We start from the raw sequence: 13288 nt of genomic DNA, 5'->3' as shown, positions 1-13288 counted from the left end.
TAAAATCTTTAAAAAAAAAAAAAAAGATTTTTAATGGAAAGAACAACGAGGGGTGTCTGGCTGCCTCGGTCCTTGGAGCAGGCTCTTGATCTCGGGGCTACAGGTTCAAGCCCCACGTTGCGGGTAGAGAACCCTTAAAAATAGGATCTGGAAAGAAAGAGAAGGAGTGAAGGAGGAAGAGAGACGTGAATGGCATGCATCCGAGGTGGTGAAGAGCAGGCCAGCCGTGCGGACGCTCTGGGGAGAGGCACGTCCGGAACCGGTTCCTGTGCTGTGAGGATAGGGACTGCAACCTGGGGTTCGTCCCTGTGGATTGATCTGGAAAGCTGTTGGCAGCTGGGGTAGGGCGCTCCGGACCTTGTCTCTCTTCCCGTGCAGTTCTTGGCACATTACATGTTGGTTGAACGAGTATTTTCCAGACACGCTCCGAGTATCTGTAGGTATTTTTAAACCAGGTGAGAAATAAAATGACCTAAACACGCCAGCCCCGCTGCGTCCCGCGCGGACCCTGCAGCCTGGGGGCCCTCTCCTAGGCGCGCAGTTGGCCAGCCCATGCGGTGCCAGGCGGCGTCCTGCTTCCTCTGGGGACACCGCAGTCTTGGCGGGCGGGCCGGGTCGTGCAAGCCCGCTTCTGCGCGGGGAGCGGGCGGGCTGTCAGCGCCTGCAGAGCGGGGCGTGGGGGCGGGAAGCAGGAGGCCCCGGGGTCCAGGTCCAGAGCGCGCGCTGGGGACGGCTCCTGTGGGGTGGCCAGTGTCCTCTCTCTGCTCCAGAGGCCTTTGAGGATTGTGGCTCCGATATCCTGGGATCGTCGTCTTCAGGACCCGACCATGCACATCAGCAGGACTGAGGGCAAGAGGGCGCTAGGGCAGGGCTAGGGCCGGGCGACCGGACGGCCCGGGCCCTCGATCCCGCCCGTGCTTGCGGTGTTACTGAGCTCGCTGTCATTGCTCAGGCCTGACTTGCCTCATCTGTAAAACGGGGACAGTAGGGCTTTCCTTCACAGGTTCCTGTGAGAATCACATATGGTAGTCGTCTCACTGGGCTCAGGATGGCGCCAAGACCCGTGGCCTCTATGTGTGTTTGGGCTCTTCTCACTTGTGAGGGAAGAAATACGAAAAAATCAGGAGTGAAACTGCCTGCATACAAAGGTAAGAAACCGTCTTCCCTAAGGTCAGAGTTGCTTTTTCACAGGTTCTGTTATTACGGGTTTGAGCCGAGTGGGTACAGGAGGTCGGGGGCCGGGGGGGGGGGGGGCGAGTCCGCTGCTCTGGCCCCAGGGGACGCAGAGGACGCACTTGTGTGTCCGAGAACCTCTGTGGCCGCACTTTGCACACACAGAAGGATTTGCCCGCCTCACATGTTTGTAGCTGTTTAAAAGGTGTCATGAAAACAGGACTTGGTTGCCTGTGGCTCACCCTGAGCCCCCTGTGCCTGGCACGGTGCTTCCCGCTCAGTGGACACTCGATGTCTGTTCCCCGGGGGACGGGGAGTAGTTGGCCATGGAGGGGTGACTGCAGGTTTGGGGAGGGCGGGGGTGGTGGTGGAAGTCCCCAGAGCATCCTCACACTCAGGCCGTCCCACACACTGTTCTGACCCTGACAGGGCCACACTGGGTGCGGCTACACCCCCAGCCTGGCCGCGACTGGACCCCCCAGCCCAGGCACGGGATAGCAGCAGCCCTGGAGCCCGCTGTCACCAGGTGGAAATGGAAGCTGGGGGCCTGGCAACAACAGAGCGATTTCCTGAGACTCGAGAGCATTCTCCGGAAATTCCGAACGTTACTCAACGGAAGAAGGCTCACTGGAGTATAATCTGCACCAGTCTAAGGTGTCTTAGGCTGAAGACCAGAGAACTTGGGACACTGGGGTCCCGTGAGCAAAGACCATGCAGAGGTCTGAATCACAGGTGGTTTGGGGGACTAGCAGGAGCTGAGAAGGCTGGGCAGGAATTGTGTGTAATGACCCAGAGGAGGCAGCTTGACCTGGTCACTGGGGGCTGTGGGGACAAAACTAAGAGATGGCAACACAGAGCTGTCGTTAAAGACTTCTGAGCAGAGCAGTAGCATCAGGAAAATGCTATTCTGGAAAGATGAGTCTGGCAGTAATGAATTGGGGAGAAGAAAGTCCAAAGTCCAGAGATCAAAGAGATTATCATAGTTGTCGAAGCACAGAGCTGCCCCGTCTGAGCTACTAGCGAGGGAAACCTTTCTGGGCATCCTGAAGTATGTGAGGATGGAATGCTCAGCAGAATAAGATCAAATATGGCCCCCAAAACGTTAGCAACGGGGTGAATTATGACGTGTTGCGTCTTTGAGGTACCAAGGACTGGGAAGTAGGAACTGTGGTAGGAAGTTGTGGTCGTGGAGGGGAAATCCCTTGTCCTGCCCTGTCATTCGTGTCCCAGCCGCAGGCTCGACCAACCTCGGTCGGTCATTGCAGCTTTGAAAACCTGACTCTGATGGCCCTAACAGCTGCCTGCAGGGGTCTTATCCAGGGAATCGGCCAGGACCCGTCTTTCTCCAAGTGTCAGTGGATTGCCTGCTACGTGCTGGGCACTTCCCAGTCACTTGCAGCAGATACAGCAGTGAACAATTGGGCAGAACTTGGACGCACTGGAGAGTTTCCGTCCAGGGGCCCACAACAGCGTTAGGTGCAACAAGATATACGAAGAAATACCCAGCTGCTCTCAAGAAACCTCAAGTTTTGCGGGAGTCATGACTCACAGTTGTCAGTTTTTTCAGTCTGATGGATGTGAAATGGTATTTATGATTTTACTTGGTCTCTGTATGAGCTGGAGCATTATTAAGTGTATTTCCTCAGCCACGGCCACGGATGTTGGTGGCAGCCGCAGTGCTCTGCTCCACTTCAGCTAAGACAGAGGATGGATAAAAGAACAGAGCAGAGAACAAACGGGAAGTCTATGGTCGAGCTGTAAATACAACACTTCGCAGCGTCGGACCCGCAGCCCAGCCGCTGACACCCTGACACCCTTCTTGCCCTGACCTGGCACACAAGCGAAGGTCAAGGCGACAGACAAGGCAAGCTGGGTTGGTTTGTTGTGGTTTTTGTTTTTGTTTTTTAAGAGGAAAAAATATGTCCCTGGGCTTTAGCAAAGACTAGGAACCTGCAAATTATTTTTCTTGCCCTTTTCATGACTAGAAAGGTGTGTGAGAGAAATAGTAAAGTGAAGGCCAGCTGTGAGAACATAAATTAACTTTTATTCAACCAGATTCTTGATCAGCTGTCGCCCTGTATTCCCGTAACATAGACTAGAACAGTTGTGCTGCTCCAAAGTACTTCATCAGACACGGTCAAGCAGGGCAGTGAAGCTCCCAGGGTCAGGACGTGGGGGCGCAGTACAGGCTTCCTTGAATCGACCAGCAGGGCTGCTAACGTCTACCGGATGCCAGGCACAGCGTCATCCTGCGGACACCACGAACAAGACACAAAATCGCCGCTTCAAAAAACACAGGCTAGTGAGAAAAATAAAGTTTTTCTAGAAAATAAATCTCAAGTGATTAGTCTGAGGGGCACCGGCCTGGCTCGGTGGGCGCGGCACAGGACTCTTCATCCTGGGATTGCGTGTTTGACCCCACGTTGGACACAGCTCACTTGAAGAATAAGAAAAACAATTCTTTAAAAAGAGTGGTTAGTCTGAGAGGACTCCTCTGAGGAGGTAACATCTGAACCGAGATGTCAGCGTTTGAACGTTCTCAGCAAAACAGCACAGGTGTGGGCCCGAGACGGAGGGAGTTTAGCATGTCCCTGGCACTGCCAGACGTCCCTGTGGATGGGCATAGCGGGTGAGAAGGGGTGGCCTGACTTGAAGCTGGGGGATGGATCCCGCACATCTTAAAAGCCAATATAATGAGTCTGGAATTTAATAGTAGTGCCATGGGGAACCACTATAAGGTTTTAAGCAAGGGAGTGGTGCACAGTTTTAAAAGATAGGAAGAGCGCTGTGGCTACTGTCCAGTAGACGGAGTGAGAAGACCGGGAACCGCTCGCCATCTGGTGAGATGTGAAGGCGGTTTGGGGCGGATGGTTTTGGTGAAGGTGAAGCATGATGGGCCCAACTGTGTCCTCCCCAAAAGTCATATGTTGAAGAACCTCCGAGTGTGCCCATGTTAGGAGATGAGACCTTCCAAGAGCTAATCACGGTGACGTGAGGTCCTGCTGGAGGGCCTTCATCCAGAGGGACTGGTGTCCTGATAAGAGTTAGGACACAGAGGCCCTGAGGGATGGCTGTGCAAGGGCACCAGAAGGTCGCAGCCTCCCAGCTGAGGGAAACCTCAGGAGAAGCCAACCTTGCTGATACCTGGAGGCTGGACTTCTGGCCTCCAGAGTCTGTGGGAAAATTTAATTTCCGTTATCGCGCTCTGTGATATGTTGTTAGCAGAAGCGTCGCCGAGTAACATATGAGGTAGGTGGACGGGTTCGGGCGGATTTTTGGACTCAGAAGCAGTGTTACTTGATGGACAGAGCTGGAGGTGGGGACTGGAGATTAGAGAAGTCAAGGCTGCCTCTCCGTGTCCTGGTGTTAGAACTTCTAGAACACGTCTACTTAATGTGTGAGGAAAACATCTTACGAAATAAAAGGGCAGCAGTTGAGTGAAGGTCCTGAAGTCTGGAAGGAGAGATGGGAATTACGCAAAATGGGGTAGGGGCGCCTGGCTGCGCAGCCCGCGGAGCGGGCTTCTGGCCTCGTGCTGGGCGTGCACGGCCGCACTGGAGGGCGCTGGAAAAAGAAAGGAGCAGGATAACGCTCGCGCAAGTGAACGTGTCAAGCAGATGGAAGGCGGTGGCCGCGTTATCCCCGTTGGCGGTGGTGTGTGGGCCACTTCGGTCGGGGGAGAACGGCCTGGGCGGGGGAAGGGTGTGGAAACGGATGGGCCTTGGTGAGACAGGCTGGATGGGGCCTGGGGACTGGCCGGATCGGGCTGCAGGAGTCGGGTGTGAGCCAGCCGCGAGTGTCGTCTCTGGGAAGGTCGGAGGCGCCACGGACCTTCGCAGCCAAGCGCGGTCGCCCGGTCGCCTGCACCCAGCAGCGGGAGCCAGAAAGACCCGCGACCCCGACACCCACCATTTCCTGTGGGCGCCGGTCTCTCCTGGGGTCATCTTCTTGAAGACCTTCTTCGGGTCAAGATCCATGCCTAGCACAGTGCTTTGTACAAAAACTTAGTAAATGGTGTAGATAGGGTAAGTCATCTATCATATTTTAGTTTTTTGTAGAAGAGAGCGGTCTGGCGAGGTGGGTCTGGACCCGGAACCAGAAAGTCCAGCTCTTCCACCGAGGAGCTGTGTGGCTTTGCGCCCTTTAACCTGGTGCTGCCCAGCAGAGCTTCCTGCGGTAAGCAGAATGTTCCAGATGTGTGCTACCCTGTCCCAGAGCCGCTCACCCCAGCTGCAGCGGCTGAGCACAGGAAACGGGCTCGTGTGCTCACGGAGCTGGGGTTTCTCTTGACCATTTGGCTGCGGCCGCCACACAGGCCGGTGCAGCTCTCTGGAGCCGTCAGGCTCTGCCGTAAACAAGGAGACCGGGCTAGGTGACCCCCTTGGCTTCTACTTGGAAATGCTGTAATTCCAGCCAACAAAAGATATTCCTGTGCACGTTTCAAGAGTTCAGATTTTGACTTCCGAAAGCAAAATATCACTTCTAAAGAATGTTAAATTTTACACCTAGAAAAGGCGTAAATATGTAAACAGTATAAAATAAGCATGCAAATACTGACGTTCACAAATGTTAATCGCGTACGTGAAGTTTTGGGGAGCGCACCGTGTTTGTCGTATTGTGACATCACCTGGAGAACAACACGGGGCACTTGGAGGGACACAGAAGCCTGTTCGGCGGTTACTGAGTTGATGAAAGACACAAGACACTGAGTACTCAGGAAGAACTGGGATCGTTTGGAAGAAGAGGCAGAGGGCAGAAGGAAGAACTGTATTCAAGCATAGGAACCATCCCAGGCATGGTGTCTGGATGTTCTCCGCCTTGTGGACAGAGCACGAGAAAGACATCAGCTGGGTATGGAGGCGCCTCGAGAGTTTGGCATATTAAATTCTCAAAAGAAATTTAGTTTTTAATTTTTTTTTTTTTTAGAAACACTGAAGATACATGTACCTCGAAACAATAGCCACGGAATGTTAAAACTACAAACAGATTGGAGTCAGGACTTAATGGATCTTTTAAGACCCGAGTCATCGTCGGCTTTTAGATAAGATTCTAGACATCACTGTTTGAGATCCTTCACAACACGAGTTTTCAATTGTCCAATACATATTATATGCTAGATACTGAGATTTATAGAATAAATAAGATTAAGGGGACACTTATCTACAAAACGGTGAAGATATTTACCTTGCATATGTACAAAGCATAATACTTATTATTTATAGAACAAAAACAGAATGTGGAGTATAATATCAAGTGTTAACGTGAATCAGAACCAGCTAGAGGGGCTCCTTAAGACTGAAAGCTGTGTCCCCTCTGGGGTGTCCATAGGTCTGGGTTATGGCCTGAGAACGTACATATCTTATCACATTCTCTGTGATGCTCATGGGGGTCACACCTTGAGAACCGTCGAGACAGAGAACGTGTTATTCTTCGTATTTGCAGAAGTCACCTTTATTGATAGCACAGTTTAGTAAAGTAGAGGCAATGGTGAGCTCTGGCAGCCTCTGCTTTCAAGCCGGGATGTAGAAAGCACACTCTGTAGAGGGCATAGCCCTGGGCAGGCTCCCCGGGGCCTCCAAGATGTGCCCTACGTGGGTCCGCCCTGGGCCTGGAAGGCTTTAGATTGCAAAATTCTTCATGTCCAGCTCTCAGGACTAACTTTAAGTTCTCCCATATGAATAACTTCAGCTAGATTTTAGAATAAAACAAATCTGACTCAAATGATTTTCTTTTTTTAAAGTAGGCTCCATGGGCCCCCCTGCGGATGGAACTCATGACTCAGATCAGGAGTCACCTGCTCCGTGCCTGAGCTGGCCGGGAGCCCCTCCTCTCAGGGGTTCTTAATCAGCATGATACTGTAATAAAATCTCATTCATTCATTGTTATTTTGGGTACTCTTCATTATCATCCCGCAAAATAGGCCTTATTACACCGATTATCGCCCGGACCTGGCACGTGATCGGTGCCGTAAGTACAGGCACAAACGTCCTCGGAGCTGCACCTGCTCCGAGCCAGACGCACCATGCGCACCAGGAGCGAGACCCAGAAACGGAAGAGGAGGAGCCCGAGCTGCGAGTGCACTGGGCCATTTTCCTAAACAACCCTTTTTTTGCCATGAGAGAATTTGAGAGTCTTCATAGTTTCCATCTGACTTCCCAGCGATCAACCCAACCTTGTCTTTAACATTTTTTTAAGATTTAATTTATTTGAGAGAGAGAGCATGAGCGGGGGGCAGAAGCACAGGGACACGCAGACTCCCACCGAGCGCAGTCTCCACAGTGTGGGGACTCGATCCCAGGACCCCCCATATCAGGTATGAGCTGAGCCGAAGTCAGATGCCTCACGTCGGAGCAGCCCCGCTCCTGTCCTTAACACTTAACGTTAAAACCAGATTGCCCTAAACCGCCACTTATTGGTCGATAGAAATATATAAAATTTTCCTGAAATGACAGGGTTCCTACACCTCTTTATCATCCTGTGAGCATAAATTTGTCAATAACCATTTCGGACTGCCTGACAGTGAGCATAATCTTGCCGGAGGAGAGTCGGAGCTTTGGACTCCGAAACGTAGGCTCCCAGGCAAGCCCACCGGCACCGGCCTGGCAACTTCGGGCAAGTTATTTGACTTCTCTCTGCCCGTTTCAGGGGCGCCTGGGGGGCTCCGTCGGTGAACCATCTGCCTTCAGCTCAGGGCATGATACCAGGGTCCTGTGATCGAGTTCCGCAGCAGGCTCCCTGCTCCATGGGGAGCCTGCTTCTCCTGGTCCCTCTGCCTCTCCCCCTGCTTGTGCGCGCTCTCTGTCTCTCCCTCTCTCAAATAAATTAAAAAAAAATACTATGAAGCTTAAAGTGGCAATGGAAGTTAAGTTGCCACATGATCACAGAATTTAAAAAAAAGAGCAAAGCTGCCCGCAGATACGAGGAAATGTGATTAGAGACCATAAACACGGGGTGGTACAGTCCACGCCCCAGCAAGATTCCCTCCAGTTGTCCCTGAGAACCTGGGCGTGGCCAGGCTCTCTGAAGGCTGCCAGAGGCCTGGACACTTCCTCTTTCTAAGCCCCCAGTATATTCAAACATGCTGGAGTGCCAAGAGACGGGTGACGACAGACGCAGGCTGTGTCTCAAATGTTCACATTGAGCAAACTAATACTTTTAACATACAATGATTACAGTCCAATATAACTGCATGCACAGGTAGACCTGCGGATATAAATTCTGCTTACAGAACTTATATAAAATATTAATTCACAAAGCATTGCAGGCAGCGTCATTTGGTAATAGGACAAAGTTTAGAGCCGTACAAAGAATGTGTTCTCGTAATCATGTAGATACGCCTCTGGGATGGTGGTATAACCTCACTTGCACACAAGTGATGGATTGACACCGTTCATGAGCGTGGTGGGGCCTGGCTTCCGGTAAGCTTCGGTATTGGAATGGAAAAGAGAGATGACCAGGCTCACCGGGTTTAAGAGAACCAGTTCCAGGAAACACACGGCATGGAACGGAGGGCAGAGATGGTTATGACAGGTTGAAGCCATGACTTATGATTTCTTTTTTTAAAGATTTTATTTATTTGTGAGAGAGCATGCCACATTAGCAGGGGAGGGGCTGAGGGAGAGGGAGACTCTCCAGCAGAACCCCGCTGAGAGCAGAGCCCCACATGAGGGCCATCTGTGACCTTGAGATCATGACCTGAGCCGAAATCAAGGCAGATGCTTCACTATGGAGCCCCCAGGCGCCCTGAGCTACGATTTCTCCGTTGAATCGGGAAAGCAGTGGAAACAACAGGGAGTGACAGGTGGTATGAGAGATCAATGTCCTGTGAGGTGTGAGTTAGGAACCAGGGAACCCAGTGGCTAGTGAGGGAGTGGTACCCAGAGACTCCTCTCCCAGTGGGGGCATTTCTGGGCAGGACAGAGTGCGAGGGACACAGGAGCCTGCGTCCCCACTGCAGCAGGAAGTGTGCGTCCCTGGAACACTAGCACTTTGAGACGGTGACCCCCGACCCCCGGACGTGAGAGTCAGGGTCTTTTATGACGAGCACTCCGGGTGCCTTAAGGTGGTAATTGCTTCGAAGGTAGGGCTGAGGAGGAGAAGGGGACGTGTCCTCTTTATCCCTTACTAACCTGTGACCGAAATTTTATAGATAAGAAGTTGTAAATTACAAAATCTTGGGTGGTGCTGCAGAGGTCCTTACAGGACTTAAAGTCAGTCCAGTCTTTCAACCCAGTTATCAAAGTAATTTTGTTCTCCACGTAATGGCAGGTGTAACCATATTGAACAAAGCAGCGCCGGCTGTGCCCTACGCCCTGGAATTATAGTGTTCCCAGCAGTAAGTGCTCTAGCTGATGGAATGCAAGACCTAGGTTTTCTAGCACTTTCGTTCTGAAAAAGTTTTTTTTCCCCAGTTGAAGTTTCTAATGCACAGTTTCTGCCCACAGGCTTCGTTTGTGCGGACTGACTATTGGAAGTGAGAGGGACTGCCGGTAGGTTCCCCGGGGGGGTTTCTGCAGAGACAATGTCACAACGTGCAGTCTGTGACCATGGGACAACGACAGCTACTGATGTCCACATCAGTATTCACCACATGCCCCCAAACTGGGCTAAGGGCATACTTTTTGTCCAACAACTCATTTCAGGCCCTAAACACATGAAGCAGGTGTCATTACCCGGACCCCCATATTAAAGAAACTAGAGAACAGCAAATCAGTCACATGTCCAATGTCTCACAACTACTAAATGGTCAAACTGGGATCTGAACCCACATCTCTCAACTCCAATCTACAAGTTTGTGCATAAACAGCCCTGACATCTGGGGCTGGGGCTGTGGAGAAGTCTGAGATGCAGACAGGGACTCACTAAACCGCAGAGACTTCACTGGGAAAGCAAGTTCCAGAGCAGTTGGCTAGAGTCTTTTTTTTTTTTTTTAAGATTTTATTTATTTCAGAGATCACAAGCAGGCAGAGAGGCAGGCAGAGAGAGGAAGGGAAGCAGGCTCCCTGCTGAGCAGACAGCCCGATGTGGGGCTCGATGTGGGGCTCAATCTCAGGCCCCTGAGATCATGACCTGAGCCCAAGGCAGAGGCTTAACCCACTGAGCCATCCAGGCGCCCCAGTTGGCTAGAATCTTGCCTTACAATCTCCGGGTTTCTGGAGCCTTTCTCCTGCAGGCCCTGCCCTGCACACAGAGGGATCCAGATCCCTGTTCAGAATTCTCCTGGGCATGTCCCGGCTGGAAGGAGAGATTATCTTTCTGCTCAGGAGACCTTCAGTTGCTCAATCCTCTTTACACATCTGCTTCACTAGCATTACAGACAAAATCATTAAAAAGCTAGATTTCTGGAGCATGGGGTCGAGCATGGGCTAACCCCGGAGCTTCGGAGGGCTGTTGCACAACCCCCGACTCTCTTGAGCTCCCTCAGCGCTCAAGGGCTCAAGGGCCGAGCTGGACGAGTGAATTACGTCTCAGTAAACCCGCTTTTAGAAAAGATCAGAAGGCATGGACTGTATGAATTTATAAGAAAATTCCCAGGGGAGCAAGGGTGGCTCAGTGTGTAAAGCCGTCTGCCTCAGGATCCCGGGGGGACCGAGCCTCGCGAGGGGGCTCCGCCTCTGCCCCCTGCTCCTGCTCGCTCGCGAACAACATCTGGACGAATCCAAGACAATACAAGCAAACGTCCACGGCCGCTGCGCGGACAGGGGCCTCCTTGCAGGTGGGACAGGGCCCCCCGCGCAGGCGCTCGCAGCCCCCCAGCCCCGCCCGGGGTCAGGCGAGCGGAGGAGCAGGACCGCAGCCGGTCCGCAGAGCCGCCCTTCCGCCGCCGAGGGGTCGGGACCGGGCCGCGGGCTCCAGGGCCCGGGGGAGAAAGTTTTCCCTTTCCCGGCGGCCCGGCGCTCGCTTGCTGTCCGCGGGGCGGGCGCTGCTGGGGGGGGCGGGGGGGCACCGCGCCGCCCCCTCCCCCGCCCGGCCCGCCGCGCCGCACCTGGGCGCCCCGCCTCCCCGGGGGCCGCGCGCGCGGGCGGCCGGGTCACGTGCGGCGGCGGCGGGCCGGGCGGGGCGGCGGCGAGAGCGCAGGAATGCGGCGGCCCGCGGGGGAGCGTCTCTGCGCGCGCCGGCGGCGGACCCGGGGCGGGCGGGCGCGCAGAGGAAGGAAGGGCCGCGAGGAGGCGGGGCCGGCGCGCCGCTCGGGCGGGCGCTTCTCTCAACTTTAGTTTTGGCGTCGGCCGCGAGTTTCTGCCTCAGTCGGGCGCAGCCGCCGCCGCGGGAAAGAAAGGGAGGAAGGAAGGGGCCCCCGGAGGAAGCCGGGCAGCGGGGGAGGGGAGGCCCCGCGTCGGTCGGGGAGCGCAGCGGCCGGGGGACAGCGCCGGGGGCCGCGGGGCGCGGGGCGGGCCTGCGGCGCAGCCTCCCCCCCGGCCGCGACCCCGACCCCGACCCCGTCGCCCGCGTCGCCGGGCAGCATGGATCCCGGGCCGCCGCCTCAGCCGCCGCAGCCCCCGCCGGCCGCCGCGCAGGGCCAGGGGCCGCCGGCCGCGCAGCCCCCCTCGGGCCAGGGCCCCTCGGCGGCGGCCGGGCCGCCCGCGCCCCCGGGGTCGCAGGCGGCGCCGCAGGCCCCCCCGGCCGGCCACCAGATCGTGCACGTCCGGGGGGACTCGGAGACCGACCTGGAGGCGCTCTTCAACGCCGTCATGAACCCCAAGACGGCCAACGTGCCCCAGACGGTGCCCATGCGGCTGCGGAAGCTGCCCGACTCCTTCTTCAAGCCGCCGGAGCCCAAGTCGCACTCCCGCCAGGTAGCCGCCCCGCCGCACGGGCCGGGCCGGGGGTGCGCGGCGGGGGCGGCGGGAGGCGCCTCCCGAGTCCCGGGCCGAGATTTGTTTTCGCTCAGAGGCGCTCGCGCGGCCCGGGGGGCGTGCTTCCCCCGCTCCCTTTCTTCTTTCTTTCTTCCTGGGGCTCCCGGGAGGTTGGCGGGAGACGCGGGGGAGGGGGAGGAAGGAAGGCGGCGGGGGGGCCGGGTGGGCTCGCACAATGTGCGCGCGTCCGCGCCCCGCACCTCGGCCGCCGCCGGGACGGGGACGGGGGCGGGGGGGCGGGGGAGGGGCTGGGGGCGGGGTGGGGGGCCCGGGACCGAGGGGGGCGGGGGAGGGAGGGAAGGGAGCGGAGCGGTGGGGGAGGGGAGGAGAGCGGGGGGCCGGGTGAGGGGCCGCTGGCCTCCGCGAGGGGTGAGTGGCCCGCGGCGGCCGAGCTGGTGGCGGGGAGCCCTGGGCCCCCTTTCCTGCGGGGCCTGTGCGGCCGCGCGAGTGTCCTGGGGAGTCAGATAATTGTTCTCTTGTTCAGCAGGGTTGACCAGCGTGGGGGTTGGAGCGGTGCGTGGACTTTCTGGCTCTTTCTCCGCTCCCGCTCCCGAGAGCGCCCGGCGCCTTCTGCGGGCGGCGTCCAGGCTTTCCTGGAAGGCGCTGCGGGGTCAGCGCCCGCGCCGGAGGAAGGGGGGGTCCGTACGGGGACTCTGGGGGCGCCCTTGGGGAGGGGACTCGTGGGACCGGCTCCCGGGGCGGCAGTGGGGAGTCTGCGGCTCCTGCGGGGACTCGGGGGAATCGACTCCCGGGAGGGAAACACTGGGGACGGCTAGCTCCCCGGGGAGGGACTGGGGGGGACTGGGGGGTCGGCTCTCGGGGCGGGAACACTGGGGACGGCTGGCCCCCGGTGGGGACTGAGGGCTTGGGGGTCGGGCCCCTCGGGGACTCGGGGGACCGGCTCCCAGTGGGGGAACACTGGGGACGGCCGGCTACCGGGGGGGGGCACTGAAGGGGGACTCTGCGGTCTGGGGCCCCTGCGGGGCTCGGGCCGGCTCGGTGGGGGGACTCGAGGGGCGCCTCTTGGGGGAGCGCGTTCGCCGCGCGGGGGAGCGGGACCTCGCGGGGCCGTGTCGCCGGGGGCCGGGGCTGCGTGGCGCCGCCGCGACCCCGCGCGCTGTTGGGGAAGCGATGACTAATCGGCGGCTCGCCCTGGCTCTGGAGTCCGCCCCGGGGTCGGAGCGCGGCGGTGGCGCAGCGCGCTCGCTCCGCGGCCGGTGCGATCCGGCTCCGGGGAGAGACTGTCGGGAACGGGTTCGCAC

The 13288-nt window shown here is 56.9% G+C and overlaps 1 protein-coding gene and 1 long non-coding RNA gene across 7 annotated transcripts in view; one reads left to right on the top strand and one right to left on the bottom strand.

The window, feature by feature from the left end:
• Positions 1-3195: 3195 nt before the first annotated feature.
• On the bottom strand, positions 3196-11961 carry LOC123948165. The gene is made up of 2 exons (XR_006819928.1): positions 11838-11961; positions 3196-3422 (listed from the first exon to the last, which is right to left on the bottom strand). It is a non-coding gene; the product is annotated as an uncharacterized LOC123948165 (long non-coding RNA).
• The window catches only part of YAP1 (Yes1 associated transcriptional regulator), a 111859-nt gene continuing 109850 nt past the window's right edge, over positions 11280-13288 (top strand). For 2 of the 6 annotated variants that reach the window (XM_046014685.1, XM_046014681.1), the window contains exon 1: positions 11280-11966. In XM_046014685.1, the coding sequence (XP_045870641.1) occupies positions 11634-11966 (333 nt within the window). In that variant the 5' untranslated portion in view covers positions 11280-11633. The remainder of the gene's footprint in view (positions 11967-13288) is intronic. The other 4 variants (XM_046014686.1, XM_046014682.1, XM_046014683.1 and 1 more) reach the window with 3 other exon arrangements.

Source organism: Meles meles, chromosome 8 (assembly GCF_922984935.1).
Source record: "Meles meles chromosome 8, mMelMel3.1 paternal haplotype, whole genome shotgun sequence".
Taxonomy (NCBI): Eukaryota; Metazoa; Chordata; class Mammalia; order Carnivora; family Mustelidae; genus Meles; species Meles meles.
This window is presented reverse-complemented; position numbering and strand designations above follow the sequence as displayed.